Raw genomic sequence first — 19,791 nt, 5'->3', positions numbered from 1 at the left:
TTTTTATATTGAACTTTACTTATGTACATAAAATAATAGTTACATGTATTAATTCTTGAAAAATTGTTTTAGGTCATTATGTTGCCACTAAGATATGCTGCAGTATTTCTTCCGCCACTTTTGTGGAATACTTACTGTTTACGAGAAAAGCGGTGGTCCGATCTAGTCCAAGACATACATATATATCGGCAACATGTTGGAGACAATTTAATGGGCGATTCTTCAAGACAGTACGAGACGAAAATCAAGAATAAAACATGGTGATATTAATTTTTAATTTATTAGTGATTACACATCCTCCTGATTCGCCAATCCGTATATCTATTTTATATATCTATCTCTAACGCTATTTCATTTATTAGCGTACTCTGTATTGCTGTTAAGCATTTTGTGAATACATTTTTATCAATACTTATCATTTTTGCTCTCGTAAGTTTATTATTTATACTTACCTATACGGATCTATCAGTTAATAAGTAATATGGCATAACATCTCCTGTCACAGTGTAATAGTATCACACGTCGTTACATAATTTTATTTTCTAAAGCTATGGTTTCTTGAACTTTTAACTTGCATTGTTTAAGTACAAAATGGTAATAATATTTGGTCTAAGAGCCGCTTTTGAAAAGATTCGACATTCGTACAGAATGCTTCATGGTGTAATGAATATATATATATATATATGCGTAATTTTGGAGGCATTTAAGAATATCAATCTAATTTCAAGCGGTATACTCTGTACATTTATGGTGGAGTCCGAATATATACCAATTGGATGCTAAAATCTGACTAAAATATTTGAGATAAGTAAATTCTATCTGTAAATAGTTAGTTCAAATGCAATGAACATGATACTTTGTGATTTCTTTAATTATATTTTACAGGCGCAATCTGTGTCAAATAAAATTCTCTGAGGACTACCAAGGATTTGAGAACCTGTTATTGAGATACTGAAAATAAAATTCTCTGCCTCTGTGTATTGAGAAAAAAATTTTCATCATTATATTTTCCATCAATGTATCTATAATATATCCTCGTTCTAGAATACTGTATGTTGCATGTCATTTTAAAGTGTGTTGTTAAATGCAACTTATCCTAGCTTTTGTGACACCATTATGTTATAGTTTCACTACACGGCACACTATTTTGAGTATATAGGCATTTCAAACAAAATTCATAGCTTCTGAGCTAATACTTATTGAACTTAACAACTCCAGTATTAAAAAAAAATACATATATTCATATATAGCGATCTCAATTTTCTACTAGATAGAAAATTTTTCACTAGTTTTTTCAATTTATATTTTATTCTGATCTGATTACTGACTAATTTTTCTATAAAACTTTTTATATGTATTTATATGTGTATTTGTTATATGTATTTATATATTGTGGATTTTAATTGTATTCAAATCTGATAGTATGCTGCATCTGTGAAAACATGAAAGATACATACAGAATGTACAAGTCTTATTCGTTTTTCTGTTATTATATGCTCACTTATGTTTGGAATATAGAACGTAAATGCCCAATTGTCGTGTAATAGATCTTTACTATCATTTACTCTTTATTAGTGCAAAATTGTATATACCTAATTCTGTGTTTACACGATAGATACGTTCCCGAAGAAAATTCGTGTACATTTTTTTATACGTATTCTTCGGGAACATATCTATCGTGTAAAAACAGAATTAGGTGTATATTATTTAGATGAAAATGTTCTATTTTCGTGCATGTGAAAGACTTCGGAATAAAAAAATATATATGAGTGAAGTAAGTAATAAATAAATAAATGAACCAATCCTAGCTTTACACACGGTCTCTGCAGTCATTTGTTTTGTCGTTAACTTTCGTTTGTTTCAGATACTTCTGTTCGTAACTTCATACATGTTCATTTGCTATTCAATTCTCTTATAGTGGTTTGTATCATTTATATTGTGCTACTTTCACTGTTACGTGCTGTTTTAAAAATGGAAAAACTTCCCGGAAAATCCGTCGGTAGCTTTATTTACATATATAATAATTATACGTATAATAAAGACAATAGCACAAAAAATATTTTTCGCTGTAATACACGCCGTACTACGGGGTGTCGCGGGGCAATAATGGACGTCGGTGATGGTTGTATTAAATTGTTACACGATCACAATCATTTGGAACGAATGCATACAATTGATCAAGAGAAAATGAAGCACGAAATGCTTCAGCTTTGTCGAGACGCGTCGTTTCCATTAAAGCAAATATTCGACGATGTTTGTAGAAAGTAAGTATTAGTTTCTAGTATTTATTAAAAAGTGTGCACTGTAAAATGTAGTCTTTAAATTATGTATGTATATATAAATTGTGGATTAAGTAATTTATTTTCTTTTATGAAAGATATCCTGACGCTGCATCTGTGCTTTCATATAATAGTGTGAAAGCCACACTTCTTCGTGAGAGACAGAAAAGTTGCCCTCCCATTCCACCTTGTTTAGCTGCTTTATACGAATATTTAAGAACCTCTTCTTTTATGGAAAATATTTATAAAATAATGATAAGCGATGGAGATGGTAAAGTAGCAATTTTATTTTCCACTGAATTGCTGTTGCAGACCCTTAATACCTCTCAATGTATTTATGCTGATGGTATTTTCTCTGTAAGTAACATACAGATTGGTATATGTGATTTAATTTTATGAAGTATGTAAGAATAGATAGTGTTCGAAGCAGTAGGAGCAAAATTAACATTTATTGTCAATATGTTGTTTTATTAGTACATTGTAAAACATAATTTTGATATATTTTAGATTATAAATTACAGTTAATTACAATTAATTTATTGCTCTCTGCTCAATTCGCTTTTATGAGAAATGTTGATAATGCATTTTTCTATAAACATGTCTTTGTTGAATTTGTCTCTACTACATCAAACGTTTTACAATATTGAAAAACCAATGCTTCTCATATAAATGCACCATACACATATACTATATGCTTTTGTATAAAAAAAAGTAATTTAGACAAGAAGGGAGTGATTCCAAGAAGCTGCAATCTGGTATATTACTCGGTTTCTTTATTGATGAATGTGTGGAGCTTATATTAAAGTGACATACATTTTTTAAACGGACTGCTATGTAGTTTAATGAACCAATCCACGAAGCTTGTTGCCTTTTATGCAAAAATACTAAACCATTTTAAGTAAAATTGTGATTAATTTTCCATTTTCATTCGAGACCTACATAAAATAAATATCGGTTAAACCCATTGTTATTCAATATAAACGATTTAGTACCTTTTTTCTAAAAAATGGCGAACTGCATCAAATAATGCAACAAAAAATATGTGATTCCATTTAAAAGAATGAAATTGATGATCACATGTCCTCTATGCGTTGATACGTAACAAAATGTACTTATCAGAATGTTGTTTCCAGGAGACTATACACTTGTCCAAAGTATTTTTCTATGGAACATATATTGTATGAATAATTTATATTTATATCATGATATACATAGTTATTTTATTTTTTAAGGTTTTACCTACTCGGCCACCTATAGCACAGTTATATATTATCCACATTCAGTATATGGATACTGTGAGTACAACAATTTATGTAAATATATTATTTTAATGCACTTGTGCAGTGATTACATTTGTACAACTAGTATAGAGATATGTATACATGTTTGTCCAATATTCCAATTTATACTTATGAAAGCTTTATTTTAAAAGGGAGTTGCTACTGTTTTCGTACTGTGTGAGACATTAACAAAGACTATGTATACAACACTGTGGAGCAAAATTAATGAATTATCTCCTATGCTTAATAAGAATTTAAGAATGACAATGACAGATTATGAAATTGCAGCAATGAACACATTGCAGCAACAATTTCCATTAAGCTGTGTAAAAGGCTGCTGGTTTCATTATAACCAGGTTTGTATACAGGGAGGTCCGTTTAAATAAGAAGACCTAAATGTCTCTTCAGGTTATTGCGATGCAAAAAATATTTGTTACGTAATGTGCATGGAGTCAATGGATCAAATATTTGGCACGAATATTTTTCTCCGAGGGTCAGTTTTTTCGGAGTTGTCAAGGTCATCGATGTTTTTTGATACATAACTACATTTTTATTTTATTGCATCTAGTAACTGATGGAAAAATACATTCAGATATGTATAATGACATGACCTTGATCCTCGAAAATTGGCGTTCCTTTGCGCGGACCATCTCTTTCGGCTCTTGTGATGCAAAAATATTTGTTGCGTAATGTGTATATCATCAATAGACCAAATATCTGGCAAGAATATTTTTTTCCTAAGGTCATATTTTCGGAGTTATCAAGGTCGTCCATGTTTTTTGATACATAACTACATTTTTATTTTATTGCATCGAGTAACTGATCGAAAAATACATTCAGATATGTATAATAACATGACCTTGAGCTTGATCTGAAGGTAAAACTTTAATTTTCGAAGATCAAGGCCATGTTATTATACATATCTGAATGTATTTTTCGATCAGTTACCCGATGCAATAAAATAAAAATGTAGTTTTATATCAAAAAACATCGATGACCTTGATAACTTCGAAAAAAATATTCATGCCAGATATTTGGTCCATTGATGATATGCACATTACGTAACAAATATTTTTTGCATCGCAATAACCTGAAGAGATATTTAGGTCTTCTTATTTAAACGGACCTCCCTGTATAATAATATTCTAGAAAATATACAGGGTGGTCCACCTAAGTAAGGCCACCTAAATATCTCCTCTAATTGTGGGGTTACAAAAAATATTTTGTATGCTATTTGAATGGTTTGAAAAAACCATTCTATTGCAAAAAAATTTTTTTTCTAGGGTAATTTTTTTCGGAGTTTACAAGGTTATCGATGTTTTTTTGCGTATAATTGTATAATTTTTTTTATTGCATCGTGTAGCTGATGTAAAAATACGTTCAGTTATGTACATTACATGACCTTGAAATGACCTTTGAGTTCAAAAATTAAACGGAAACGATAAATTGTTTATCGAAACTTTAGAGACGAAGACGTCGTTCGGGAATCTGTAAATACAACAGAGTGTAAATACAAATGTTTACTATGCGATTTGAAAATCGCCTGAATTTTTGTCAGTGGGGTTTTCAAATCGCATAGTAAACATTTGTATTTACACTCTGTTGTATTTACAGATTCCCGAACGACGTCTTCGTCTCTAAAGTTTCGATAGACAAGTTATCGTTTCCGTTTAATTTTTGAACTCAAAGGTCATTTCAAGGTCATGTAATGTACATAACTGAACGTATTTTTACATCAGCTACACGATGCAATAAAAAAAATTATACAATTATACGCAAAAAAACATCGATAACCTTGTAAACTCCGAAAAAAATTACCCTAGAAAAAAATTTTTTTTGCAATAGAATGGTTTTTTAAAACCATTCAAATAGCATACAAAATATTTTTTGTAACCCCACAATTAGAGGAGATATTTAGGTGGCCTTACTTAGGTGCACCACCCTGTATATACCTCTCATAGAAGATATAATCTTAATTCAATTTTTCGTGATAAAGGCTTTATTACGAAAATGGCGCTATTTAGGTCTTGCAGATGCGCCAACCAAAGTATTGTCCATGGCAATGACTTTAGCCTTGACTCCTGAAGACCTTTTTGAAAAAGGATTCTCTGAAATTCGTAATGAATCTGCTTCAATAATTCCTGAATATCCAGCAATAGAAACTTTTATTAAGTATTTACAAACTACGTGGCTACCAAAAATGAAAAAAGTTTCAGTACACGATTGTCCAATAAGAACAAACAATATATCAGAATCCTATAATAATATTGTTTCGTCAAAGTTAGGAAAAGGGAAAAAGAACGTATGGAAATTTTTGGGTAATTGTATTTTGTTTATATAAAATATTTGTATACTATTACGTATTTTCTCCTCTTCTCCTTCTCTATTACAGAATAAGAAAATGATCTGTTATTAAAGATAAATTAGTTCTTAACTTTACAGAACATTTGGAACAGCTACTAATGGACGAAGAAATTAAGGTCAAAAGATTAAGTACGGGACAATCGGTACGTCGTAAAAGCAATAACAAAACTATACTAAGGAACAATAAAATTGAAACATTACAGAAGCAGCTCGCTAATGGAAGGTTTGTAACACATAAATTTCTTAAACTGCATTTATTATAATTGTGTTCATAATTGTATTTATCACTTTTAGCTTTAATGATATTACAAAATATTTCTTTGGGCAGTTCCACTCTAAATTACATCGAACGTGTCTGTGGATTTTTATGAAATTTTGTAATATCTCGCTAGTCGTTCCTCGGCATTGTTTTACCTTTTCGAGTTATAAGGGTCAGAAGTTGAATATATATGTACTTCTTAAGAAAATATGAGCCTGCAGCATCAAACGGTCTTCTTAATGTTGTGCAAGTTTCAGGCAAGAGCATTAATAATTGTCAAAGTTACTACAGTTCAACGTTGCATATGACTTAGAGTTTAGTATATAGCCCATAGAAAAGTGTGTTGGTTTGACTCACAGTCAAGTCATGCGTAAAGTTGAAATTTGGTACCTTTGACAATCATTAATCTACCAGCTGGAAATGTGAAGACTATTCAGAAGAATCCTGTTAAAATTCTGCTCCTCAAGGTTATTTCAAATTTTGAAAAACAAAAATATTGTTTATAATAATTAAAAAGGACATAGCCGTATGTTACATTCTCTTGGTTAAACTTTATAACTTCACACACTTAATGTTGGTATTTCTAACATTTTTTCAGTTATAATATTTTAAAAATAGTATTCATCAAATTTCGACTTTCATAACTAAAAAAGGTTAAACTGTATCGACGAACAAGTAATGGAATTTTGTTTCCACTTGGAGTGGAATTGCCCATTTATATTGTAAGAATGTTTCCTTATAAAACATGTTTATACGTAGCCTGGTGTTTAAATAGGTTAACTTTAAAGGAATACTTATTATCTTTTTATAAGGGCAACAAGATAATAATGTACGGGAATGAAGGTAAAGTATTGCAATTATTATTAATGTAGAAAGTTAAATTATGAAAAAGGTGCAAGTCAAAATATACAAAAATTAAGTGTGTTTCTTATTTTTCAATATTTCTCTCTATATTTCAATATTATTAATAAAATTATTGAAAACAATTTTTTTATTACACCACTTTCATAATTACTGGTAAATGTATCTCCAATAATAATTTTTTAAAGACTTTCCAGACACTTATTTTGACTGTGCTAACAATTCAGTGGTTGCAACTGTAGTTGAGGAAGGCCAAGAATCGCGAAATGAAATCGCCAATAAAACGCAATGTAGGTTAACACAAGGTATTGTAAATACATATAGACAAATGGTGACCTAGTTCCGATTGCGTTGCCCTTGAAATATGTTGTTAAGGTCAACATTTTGAACAACTCCTTCCTATACATATAATGCTAATGAATTCTCCGGGTGATTAGGTAAAGACAGGAATAATAACAGAATTGAGTTTCTCCTGTAAAAAGAGATTTTTAAAATTTTATTTTTCATGTTTTTATTTACAACTATTTACAAAGCTTACCTGTAAAAAGAGAAACGACATTAAATGTCAATTATTCCCTATGTCCTTTCCCTAATTACAATCTCTACAATTATTGTGAGTATTTGTTTTACTAACCTAATTACCAACGCGCAGTAAGTGCGCGGGATAAGTTCGGACTATGACCTTGACAACATATGAGAAGGTGAAGGTCATTGGAGCTGGGTCCCTCTTTGTCTATATTTACCGTTAGTAAGTACATTAAAGGGATACAAACATACATGGTCAAATTGTTTGTGTTTGTTTCTGCAGGTTCTCCAGAAATATGTTCTGAATGTGCTACTAATTCAATAAATTTAAGAACAGTTCGAAAAATACAAGTCCAAGTGAGGAAAAAACGTACGAAAAAAGTAATACAAGATAAAGGTACAATTTAAATTAAACCATCTGGACATACAATATGAGAAAATTGAAGGAATACTAAATATCGATGAGAACATTTACTTTATTGATTTTATCTCAACACTAATTGTAAACAATGCCTTTCTCTCTCACATAATATTAGACATAGCTTTGAGACACCGATTTGTCTTCCAATAGCATATATGTATATGTTGCAAATACTAATATGTAGATTTTCTACTTTTAGATTTTTTTAGAATAATTAAAATTACCCTTTTCTGTCGTATGGAGCTTACAAAATGTGAAGAATTACTTGTTTTGAGATAACTTTGCAAATAGAAGTATATCCTATTTTTTCATCGTCGTATCATATTTGAAATGAAAAGTAGGCCACAATTCAGTGTTCCTTGAATTTTTTTAATAGTATATTGTTAGAAATATTTAATTCTTATTCAATCAAAAGAAAAAATTCTTTTACAGTAAAAGAACTAGTCAACAAGAACATCGACCTTCGTCAGCCGCGTATAATTTTAGAAAAACTTCGAAATTAAAGTGTAGCAGATCTTTTTTATGTGTCGGGCTGAACAACTTTTTACACATCTGCCCATCGCTCGGACTTAGTTTCCGAGATAATTGCAAAAAACCATTGTTACATTTTAGGATCGCTAAAAGAGAGAGTGAATGGAAATTGGAAGAACTGGATGAATGAGAAACGGTTGAATTTGAAAGTAAGTGGAGTGGACTGTATAAATGTTGAAACTAGAACGTATGGATCTACTAATAAATAACTGTATTTCACTGGAAAATGATAGTCAGAAACAAATGTACACTGATGTTGAATAAAGATTAGATAAAGACTATTAACTAAATCGACTGTTAACTCGACGTTAACTAAATCTCGATCCTTCTGGCGTATCCTGAGTATAAAAATACTAAAGTATATTTGTCTAAAAACTTACCGTTGCTGAGATACTTGACTGTGTTCATTCCCTTAGATTCATTCTGGGACGTATTAGAGGATATGCTCACTACGTCAAATGTAAACATTATAAGGCTTCATGAAAACAGTCAAACATCTCAGCAACGATAAGTTATATATATATGTATCATGGAAGGCGCAGTGTCACATGTGTATTAAAATTATCATTACATGTGGGACATCTATTACACTCTAGTCGCATGATGCATATCATGCAGCATGCAAGATGACCACATGGAACGGAAACTTGTGTTGCTTTCTTAACAAAGCAGATTATGCAATACCCTTCTTTATGTTCTCTAATATCTTCTTTTCGATTATTATTATCATTACTGACTTGATTTTCCGTTTTATCATACCAAAATCTATCTTCAAGAATTTCATAAATGTCATCATCTAGAAAAATATAAATTGGATTGTTAATATATAGTATACAGGACGTCCCACTCAATTGTGATGAATTATATATTGAGAATCGTTAGTGCCACATTTTATAGAAAAGAAAATTAAATAGTGTGGGAAAGTCTAATTTCTCATAGACTTTTTCCATCCAATTATACATTTAGCAATTGTGGATGCACTTTTTTAAAATGGTATGTACTATTTATTTGTGACATTTTAAAGAACACAATTTGCATGTACTATATCAAAAAATAATATAATATGATGAGCGCGGTATTTAACCTTCCTCTATAGAATGAGCCCTCACCCAGCTCAAAATATGATCTTATAAGCTCAAACAACGACATGGCGCAGACTCATGTTTCGACCTAAAATCTCATAAGATTCCAGTTCCTTTCTAGTAAAAATCTGAAGGTATACTACCCCCTTATAGGTTCTACCTGGTTATAGTACACTTTGGCTCTATATAGGATACAGATATGTAAAGTCAAATAAATTACCGTCAATATGATTGCTGTCAAATTTGTCATGGAGATTTTGTGCACTTTGTATATTTACTATGCTGCTGTGTAAAATACATTGCTGGGGTTCGTTGAGATAATTTTCTACAAATATTAAACTTTATAAATTATTTTATATCAGGAAATAGCATTGAGTTCATAAAAACGCAACAAGTGAAAAATAAATTAATTCTTTTATGCTAACAAAAAAACATATGAAATTACCTGTAACTTTTGTGTCTTTTGTTTTCAGAGAACCCGATGATGTCAAAGCCGTATTTGGTAACGTTCTTCTATCTTTTTTATGCACTCGTTCTGCTAATAATATATATTATTTTGAATAATATGTCGTATTTATATTGCAGGTAGTACGTACTATATAATAAAGCAAATTTATTTACCTTTCTCCACCGGTCCATAACTTATATCAAAATAATTGATATCTTCAATCTCATCATTACTATCTTCATCTGTACAAGAAAAACATGTTAATTGTATGGAATATCTTCTATGCGAAGACATAAGATATATAAGCTACATACTTGCCAATGTGATAACTTTATTAATTTGAAAAGTTTTTTCATTATGAGTAAACATATTTAAAAATTCTTCTAAAGATAATCTAAAAATCATATACATTCAAATGTAAAATACACATACATATATGTATATGGACAAATAGTAAACATGTTAGTAACAAATAGTAAACAGTTGGAACTAGAGAAAAAGACACATACCTTCCAGCATTATATTCTTCTTGAGCACTTGTTATTTCTTTTCTATGATTAATATTAGCATTTGTACGACGTCTTCGAGATGCTATACCATTTTGCAATCGACTCAAGTCAAGCTCTTGGTCAATAAGCAGATCTTTTACTTTTTCTAAAAATGTAATAACATTTAATTATATATAAACCTCTGTATATGTAGAATAACATAAAGAATAAATTAAGTATAGTCACTAAATTATAAATAAATTCATGCCACTTATCAAAAATTAATTTTATGTGTATAATAAACAATAAAAGTAAAAAATACTGTACCTAAAAATGCCCAAATATTAATATTTTGTTTCCCCAGTTTTTGACATGCAATGTTGTGAAATGATTCTGCAATATTATTCGTACGTACTGGACAATTGTGCACGCTGACTTGCGATGCTATGTTTAACCAAGTACATCTCATATAGGTCATAAACAAAAGAATACCCGGAAACTTGCTGGATGCAATATCTGCTTCCTTTTGAATAATTGACAAACCTTGTTCAAATTTTATAGCAGGTATTAAAGGCAAAGACATTGCCATATGTACAACAGTATGAGGAGCACTATTTAATCCAAGCTTACGCCACTTTCGAAGAACAGCCTACAATATATAAACAGAAAACTAGAATTGTGTTAATACAAGTAAATGTATTATAAATAGCATTACAAACCTGACAATAATGGAACCAGCAGCCATGCATATCTGCACTGGGAAATAACTTGCTTAAGGTTTTAACAGCTGCTGTTTCATAATCGCTCATTATAAACTTTATAGTGTTTGGCAAATTGGGTATTATATTAATTATTTTTTCCCATATGGCAGTATATAAAGTAGCTGTTCGTTTTTCGCATAGAATAAGTAGAGTCGCAATACCCTAAAAAAATCATCTCATAATATTGAACTCATTTTAATATATAAAACTAATGCAAATTATGTTTTACATTATCCATGTAGCGTATGTGAACTGTGTACAGCTGTACTATGTGGGGTTTCTTTGGTAAGACCTAAGAAAACAAATATTACATAACGTACTATGACATATACACATTTTGGACTTACGACATATATAGTTTTCAGATGAAATTATTGGACTTGATTTCAAAAATTGATTACTAACTAAGATATGATTCTGAACAACTTTACCATTCATTTACCAAAATGTTTAGTACGACTTTAGGTATTAGTTATTAATGAAAAACTGACCAATCAGGAACAATGCACAGAATAAATGTCAGCATTATAGATTCAAGAATATAATGTGGAATTTTTAAACTTAAAGATAACAAATGTAAAAATGTTTCAGTCAAACATACAATATAACTATTATAATAAATGTTATATCTAATGTTAAAGTATAAAAGGAGGATGTTATAGCAGATTTATAACGGTATTACTATACTTACTGCAAAAGTTCCATCTACGTACAATTCTGTAGATTTACTCAATGCTTCAACTAAAATGTCAGATGACAAAATTATTGCGTTTTCCCCTTTTTCTGACACTGCATAGTATACATTTAAGTATTCCAGAGGTTGATAATTTTGAATCATTTCATTTAAGAGTATAAACGTCTCTGGTATTCGTGGCCGACAATATGCTCTTTCCCTTTGTAATGTTGGTCTTAATTTTCGAAAAGAGCAATGTGCTCCAGCATCTGGGTACCTGCAATTATAAACAAATTTATGTCCATCTCAATAAAATTTTGAATAAAAAAATGTTTGAAAACATACTTTCTACAAACATCGTCGAATATTTGCTTTAATGGAAACGACGCGTCTCGACAAAGCTGAAGCATTTCGTGCTTCATTTTCTCTTGATCAATTGTATGCATTCGTTCCAAATGATTGTGATCGTGTAACAATTTAATACAACCATCACCGACGTCCATTATTGCCCCGCGACACCCCGTAGTACGGCGTGTATTACAGCGAAAAATATTTTTTGTGCTATTGTCTTTATTATACGTATAATTATTATATATGTAAATAAAGCTACCGACGGATTTTCCGGGAAGTTTTTCCATTTTTAAAACAGCACGTAACAGTGAAAGTAGCACAATATAAATGATACAAACCACTATAAGAGAATTGAATAGCAAATGAACATGTATGAAGTTACGAACAGAAGTATCTGAAACAAACGAAAGTTAACGACAAAACAAATGACTGCAGAGACCGTGTGTAAAGCTAGGATTGGTTCATTTATTTATTTATTACTTACTTCACTCATATATATTTTTTTATTCCGAAGTCTTTCACATGCACGAAAATAGAACATTTTCATCTAAATAATATACACCTAATTCTGTTTTTACACGATAGATATGTTCCCGAAGAATACGTATAAAAAAATGTACACGAATTTTCTTCGGGAACGTATCTATCGTGTAAACACAGAATTAGGTATATACAATTTTGCACTAATAAAGAGTAAATGATAGTAAAGATCTATTACACGACAATTGGGCATTTACGTTCTATATTCCAAACATAAGTGAGCATATAATAACAGAAAAACGAATAAGACTTGTACATTCTGTATGTATCTTTCATGTTTTCACAGATGCAGCATACTATCAGATTTGAATACAATTAAAATCCACAATATATAAATACATATAACAAATACACAAAAAAGATAAAGACATATAAATACATATAGTATACATATAGATATACATATACATATAGTATAAATACATATAAAAAGTTTTATAGAAAAATTAGTCAGTAATCAGATCAGAATAAAATATAAATTGAAAAAACTAGTGAAAAATTTTCTATCTAGTAGAAAATTGAGATCGCTATATATGAATATATGTATTTTTTTTTTAATACTGGAGTTGTTAAGTTCAATAAGTATTAGCTCAGAAGCTATGAATTTTGTTTGAAATGCCTATATACTCAAAATAGTGTGCCGTGTAGTGAAACTATAACATAATGGTGTCACAAAAGCTAGGATAAGTTGCATTTAACAACACACTTTAAAATGACATGCAACATACAGTATTCTAGAACGAGGATATATTATAGATACATTGATGGAAAATATAATGATGAAAATTTTTTTCTCAATACACAGAGGCAGAGAATTTTATTTTCAGTATCTCAATAACAGGTTCTCAAATCCTTGGTAGTCCTCAGAGAATTTTATTTGACACAGATTGCGCCTGTAAAATATAATTAAAGAAATCACAAAGTATCATGTTCATTGCATTTGAACTAACTATTTACAGATAGAATTTACTTATCTCAAATATTTTAGTCAGATTTTAGCATCCAATTGGTATATATTCGGACTCCACCATAAATGTACAGAGTATACCGCTTGAAATTAGATTGATATTCTTAAATGCCTCCAAAATTACGCATATATATATATATATATATTCATTACACCATGAAGCATTCTGTACGAATGTCGAATCTTTTCAAAAGCGGCTCTTAGACCAAATATTATTACCATTTTGTACTTAAACAATGCAAGTTAAAAGTTCAAGAAACCATAGCTTTAGAAAATAAAATTATGTAACGACGTGTGATACTATTACACTGTGACAGGAGATGTTATGCCATATTACTTATTAACTGATAGATCCGTATAGGTAAGTATAAATAATAAACTTACGAGAGCAAAAATGATAAGTATTGATAAAAATGTATTCACAAAATGCTTAACAGCAATACAGAGTACGCTAATAAATGAAATAGCGTTAGAGATAGATATATAAAATAGATATACGGATTGGCGAATCAGGAGGATGTGTAATCACTAATAAATTAAAAATTAATATCACCATGTTTTATTCTTGATTTTCGTCTCGTACTGTCTTGAAGAATCGCCCATTAAATTGTCTCCAACATGTTGCCGATATATATGTATGTCTTGGACTAGATCGGACCACCGCTTTTCTCGTAAACAGTAAGTATTCCACAAAAGTGGCGGAAGAAATACTGCAGCATATCTTAGTGGCAACATAATGACCTAAAACAATTTTTCAAGAATTAATACATGTAACTATTATTTTATGTACATAAGTAAAGTTCAATATAAAAATATAATTATTGTAACATATATAACAAATACACTGGACTAGCTCTGAAAAAAAGATAAGTAAAATGTAAAGAAATACCTGAAACATGAAAGCATCTTTTACTATTAATGTTGTAAATAACATTAAATGACTTAAGGATTTCTGAAATAAATTAGGTAATACACCTTGTACTTACAAGTTTATTAATATCAATGGTTCTATCGTGATAGGTAGCGTCAAGAATCACTGTGTTTAAATCAAGAACACATAAAATATATTACAATTTAAAAATTCAATATTTTTTTGCTTATGCTTTTTCAAAGAGTTGTCGTTACATTTTAAATAAAAGACATAATTAAGGATCATTTGTCATATAAAAAAATTATTATTATTTCACTAACGTATATACACATTTGGTCAAATTATCACACCTTGTTAGAATGCTTAATCCCTTGCGGTCCACACAGTTCCATCTCATATAGTTTTAGAACTTGCTATAATATCATACAATTTAGCTTTAATCCAGATAAAATAAGTATATTAGCAATATATTTAGAACAGTGAAAACTAGAATTGCTTTCATATAATATTTAATTATGGGATTTATGTAATATGTAATTATGGTATTTATATAATATGTAATTATGGTATTATTCATGAATGGAATATGAATATGTAAAATACGCGAGCAGTTGTGCAAAAATAACATTTCTAGACTAAGTCGACGTAAATAGGACCGCAACAGGTCAATATACGCATTTTTAAGAGCAACTTAATATTCGAGTACGTAATCTTGTTTGCCAATCACTATATCATCAGTAAAAAGAAAATAAAATAAGCCACATAGTATCTGGTTTATTCCATCCGTACCTTTTTGATAGATAGAAATACTTACCTTACTTAATCTGATCAAATTCTAGCTCCCAAATTATGTATTCTCAATCCTTTTGAATCTGCTGCAACATAAATATTTTTTCAACTATTTACAGCTTCTTCATGTTCTTCACTATTTACATGCGTATATTACGATCATTTAACAAATATAGTACTTAACATAACACTTGTGACACAGATTGTACACAAAATAAATTACTCAAAACCGTAGCATTTTCTCACATTTTTATCAACTATTCATAATTTAAGCACATCTTACACAGTCACCTATAAAATTAAAATCACTGACAAATTTTGATACTTTAGACACATTCTGCATAGAAGGTAATCATAGACTATGTAATCACACAGCACAACACAAGATGATAAACAACAGTTTGAATTCATTCTGTGCGCAATCTATCGTGAGTACAATTTTACATGTGCGTAACTCAGCGTGTGCGTCTTAACCATGTGGGCAATCCTTGCGTGTGCGAAAACCCACTGTGTCCAATGTTACTGTGTCCAAAAAAACCGTGTGTCCAATAATACCGTGTCCAAAAGAACCGTGTGCCATGCCGTCGTGCGCAATCGTCTGTGCGCAAAAGATGGCCTCTCGGGCCGCGGCGGCGCCGGAGGGGCCGGCGGCGGCGGCCGGGGGTCCCCACGGTCACCATGCCCGGTCACCCGGCGCAGCTCCCTCCGCAACTCCTCGCGCAGGGACCTGAGGCCCTCTTCCATGAGGGCCCGCATCTGGGCCATAAGCTGCGTCGCCGGGGTCGCGGTGACCTCGCCGACCTCCGGGGTGGAGACTTGCGGCAGGGGGGGAGCGTCCCGCAACCGCTTCATCACCATCAGTTCCCCCCTGATGGCCCGAAGCGAGTCGCGGGTCTCCAGCAGCTCCCTCCTGAGAGCCGCATTCTCCAGCCGCAGTGCGGCATCCCCAGCGTCCGCCTGGGAGACAGGAGCGCGGGAGTCGGCAGGGGGTCCAACCTGGACACCCCTGCGTTCCAACTCCCTCACTGCCGCCTTTATGTCCGCGGAGGCCTCGCGGATCCCCTTAAGGTGGGTACCCTTAAGGTTCCTGCTGGCCTCCGCGAGCTCCCGGGCAACGTCCGACTGTTCCGCAATAAATGCGGACAGCTCCCCGGGAAGCATACTCCTGATCTCCGGGCGGACAGCGTCGTCCAGCCGCTCCCGTTTGCCGACTGACGGAGTCGGCGACGTCCTGCCCGGAGTTGGCGGCAGTGAGCGTTTCACGCCCGGAACGCTGGGGATGGGGGGGGGGGGCCGACTGGGTCGAGATGTTGGACAATCTGTCCACCGACTCGCCGCGCCGACCACGCCCCTTCGTTCCCCTCTCCGGCCGGAGAAAGGGCCGGTCCCCAACAGCTGGGGTCCGGCACCTCTCCTTCTGGGACAGGTCCAGGACCGCCCCAACTCCCTCCACTACCACTTTCGGGTGTGGTAACCCCTCCTTGCCCACTGCAGTTTTATTTTTAATGGACTCCATAATTAATCCCACGAGTGTGGCGGGAAATGAGGTCCGCCCGGGCAGAGCCCCCACTACCCGGGTAAGGCTAGATACGCACTGGAGGCGCCAGGTATCCAGTGGATGGTGCGCTCGCGACTGGTGTACCCCACCAGCCACGCCCTGTTGCCAGGGCGTACCCTCTCACCGCGCACCGAAGCTTAGGGTTGGGGATTTTTTATAGAGGTTATCATCCTCGCGGCCCGACCGGTTAAGGCAAGACCACCGTTCCGGTAAAACATGACCACCGGTTTACGGCAAGGGCCCTGCGGCGACCTCCCCGGTCGTTATCGCAGGACCCATTCCGCGGTTTTTCATCCCTCCGTGTGAACCTTACCGGCAAGGGAGGCCCTGCCAGGATCCGAAGATCCCGCCGGCATCGCCTCACACATCATTAGGACTACTTGCCGCGGAATACCCCTCGCTCCGTTAGCAACACACAACTGTGTGTGTTCCCAGGGACCACCACGAGGAGGTGGAGCGTAGAGGATTTTAGGGATATGACCGCCACCACTGTGGCATACCTAGTAGTGGATCCGAGTCACCACTACTAAGCCCATATCCCCTCGGTCCCCTGGCCGCCAACCCTTGACTTTCGCCAGGACACGGATGTTCGGTGCAAGGACACGAACTTTCTCCAAGGGGCACGTACAGGAAGCGACATCCCCACTCCAGAAGTTTCCTTGTTCGAAGGAAATTCCTGGAGGCGCGGGGAATAGATATAAGCGCGGATTCTGACGGATGGCGAGGTCAGTCAGTCAAGTCAGTCAGTTCAAGTCAGAGAGTTCAAGTCAGTCAGTCGTTGTGAGTAGTCGTCATTCGCCATCAGTTGTTCGTAGTCGTTTATCCGTAGTTCTTGTTTCATTGTTACTTCGTTGAGTTTTTGTTATTTCATTAATAAAGGGTTATTGTTGTAATGGGTGAATCCTTTATTTAACACCCAAACTACCACACATACCAAACCAATCCTAATAATATAAATTATGCAAATACAAATCAAGTACTAAATAATAAAAAATTACAATAGCAATTATATACCAAATTAAAATTAAAATTACAGTTACAATTCCCCTTAAAATGACAATAAAAATATAAATAATACAAATTATAATTACAATAAAAAATACATCAAAAATAAAAATTACAATTAAAATAAAGAAAATTACAATTAAAATAAAAATAATGAAAATTGAAGTTAAAATAAAAATCGCAATAAAAATAATCAAAATTACAATTGAAGTTGTAATTACAATAAAAATTAAAATAGTTTTCAGGTCCGGCCACCCCCATCTTTGGCCCTCTCCATCCATTATTGAATTGAGATCAGTCTCCCTCCCTGAAGATCAGTCTTGAGTCTCCCTCCTGCTTCCGGTGATATTTGCCTTTTCTGCAGTATCTGGAATAAGCATTTGTTTTTGTAGTAAGTTTTATATGAATCATCATTATTACAATAACATAAAAAGAAGAGTGCGCGTACGCACAAGTCGTCGCGCGGATGCCGGATATATCCGGCATCTATACGAGTGTATACAAGTACCATCTGTGGCTTTTTTCTTTAGAATAATTAATATAATATTGTATAAATCTTTTCCTTTTAAAAATATAAAGAATACGTGTGCTATATAAGAGCAATAATTGTTTTATTAAGCATAGTAATTATTTAAGACTTAGAAGAACGTATATACAAAAACCACGCGCACTGTGCACATCTCTGGCGCATGCTTCCGTTCAAAGATGGGGGTGGCCGGACCTGAAAACTATTTTAATTTTTATTGTAATTACAACTTCAATTGTAATTTTGATTATTTTTATTGCGATTTTTATTTTAACTTCAATTTTCATTATTTTTATTTTAATTGTAATTTTCTTTATTTTAATTGTAATTTTTATTTTTGATGTATTTTTTATTGTAATTATAATTTGTATTATTTATATTTTTATTGTCATTTTAAGGGGAATTGTAACTGTAATTTTAATTTTAATTTGGTATATAATTGCTATTGTAATTTTTTATTATTTAGTACTTGATTTGTATTTGCATAATTTATATTATTAGGATTGGTTTGGTATGTGTGGTAGTTTGGGTGTTAAATAAAGGATTCACCCATTACAACAATAACCCTTTATTAATGAAATAACAAAAACTCCACGAAGTAACAATGAAACAAGAACTACGGATAAACGACTACGAACAACTGATGGCGAATGACGACTACTCACAACGACTGACTGACTTGAACTCTCTGACTTGAACTGACTGACTTGACTGACTGACCTCGTCATCCGTCAGAATCCGCGCTTATATCTATTCCCCGCGCCTCCAGGAATTTCCTTCGAACAAGGAAACTTCTGGAGTGGGGATGTCGCTTCCTGTACGTGCCCCTTGGAGAAAGTTCGTGTCCTTGCACCGAACATCCGTGTCCTGGCGAAAGTCAAGGGTTGGCGGCCAAATGTGCACGCCAAGGAAAAAACCCCGAACCTGGTCGCCAAATGTGCACCCCAGGTAGGAACAGACTTCCGGCGTTCCGGCGACTAAGTGTGCGCTCGGGAAGAGCTTGGGCCTGGCGACCAAGTGCGTCCAAGGTCCCAGCCCGCAGACGACGCTCCTATCTGGGTCCGATCAACCCTTCTCCAAGGGGTCCGCCACAATTGGGTATTTAAATAATCGACTTCACTTGAGAATTCGTGGACAACGTAATTCATTTTTGCTCTTTTGGCAGTTGCATTATTATTGCTAATAATCCAACACGCCCCCTCAAAAATGAAT

General features: G+C 33.5%; 2 protein-coding genes across 4 annotated transcripts; both read right to left on the bottom strand.

Moving 5' to 3' along the window:
- Positions 1–9,037: 9,037 nt before the first annotated feature.
- LOC143363611 (uncharacterized) lies at positions 9,038–10,993 on the bottom strand. Of its 3 annotated transcripts, XM_076804175.1 has the most exons (6): positions 10,560–10,993; positions 10,365–10,444; positions 10,224–10,292; positions 10,048–10,140; positions 9,823–9,927; positions 9,038–9,316 (listed from the first exon to the last, which is right to left on the bottom strand). In XM_076804175.1, exons 2-6 carry the CDS (start codon positions 10,417–10,419, stop codon positions 9,048–9,050), a joined length of 591 nt encoding a protein of 196 aa, XP_076660290.1. In that variant the 5' UTR covers positions 10,420–10,444; positions 10,560–10,993; the 3' UTR covers positions 9,038–9,047. The 3 variants fall into 3 exon arrangements, with proteins under 3 accessions (XP_076660290.1, XP_076660291.1, XP_076660289.1); XM_076804176.1 differs by having other exon boundaries at positions 10,048–10,137; positions 10,224–10,444; positions 10,560–10,596; XM_076804174.1 differs by lacking the exon at positions 10,560–10,993 and having other exon boundaries at positions 10,365–10,552.
- LOC143363610 (uncharacterized) lies at positions 10,590–12,980 on the bottom strand. Its single transcript, XM_076804172.1, has 7 exons — positions 12,808–12,980; positions 12,318–12,717; positions 11,991–12,249; positions 11,529–11,591; positions 11,258–11,461; positions 10,954–11,187; positions 10,590–10,704 (listed from the first exon to the last, which is right to left on the bottom strand). The coding sequence occupies exons 2-7, from the start codon at positions 12,608–12,610 to the stop codon at positions 10,696–10,698; spliced, it is 1,062 nt and encodes a 353-aa protein (XP_076660287.1). The 5' UTR covers positions 12,611–12,717; positions 12,808–12,980; the 3' UTR covers positions 10,590–10,695.
- Between the last annotated feature and the right edge of the window lie 6,811 nt (positions 12,981–19,791).

Source organism: Halictus rubicundus, unplaced genomic scaffold, assembly GCF_050948215.1.
Source record: "Halictus rubicundus isolate RS-2024b unplaced genomic scaffold, iyHalRubi1_principal scaffold0071, whole genome shotgun sequence".
Lineage (NCBI taxonomy): Eukaryota > Metazoa > Arthropoda > Insecta > Hymenoptera > Halictidae > Halictus > Halictus rubicundus.
This window is presented reverse-complemented; position numbering and strand designations above follow the sequence as displayed.

Coding starts and splice junctions, on each gene's coding strand:
- LOC143363611 (XM_076804174.1), bottom strand. CDS start 10,461: ATGTATATGATTTTTAGATTATCTTTAGAAGAATTTTTAAATATGTTT. Junction 10,293..10,364: donor TAAAGTTATCACATTGGCAA/GTATGTAGCTTA, acceptor TTTCTTGTACAG/ATGAAGATAGTAATGATGAG. Junction 10,141..10,223: donor TTATGGACCGGTGGAGAAAG/GTAAATAAATTT, acceptor ATATATTATTAG/CAGAACGAGTGCATAAAAAA.
- LOC143363610 (XM_076804172.1), bottom strand. CDS start 12,610: ATGGAAAAACTTCCCGGAAAATCCGTCGGTAGCTTTATTTACATATAT. Junction 12,250..12,317: donor TTCGACGATGTTTGTAGAAA/GTATGTTTTCAA, acceptor TTATAATTGCAG/GTACCCAGATGCTGGAGCAC. Junction 11,188..11,257: donor GCTGGTTCCATTATTGTCAG/GTTTGTAATGCT, acceptor TATATATTGTAG/GCTGTTCTTCGAAAGTGGCG.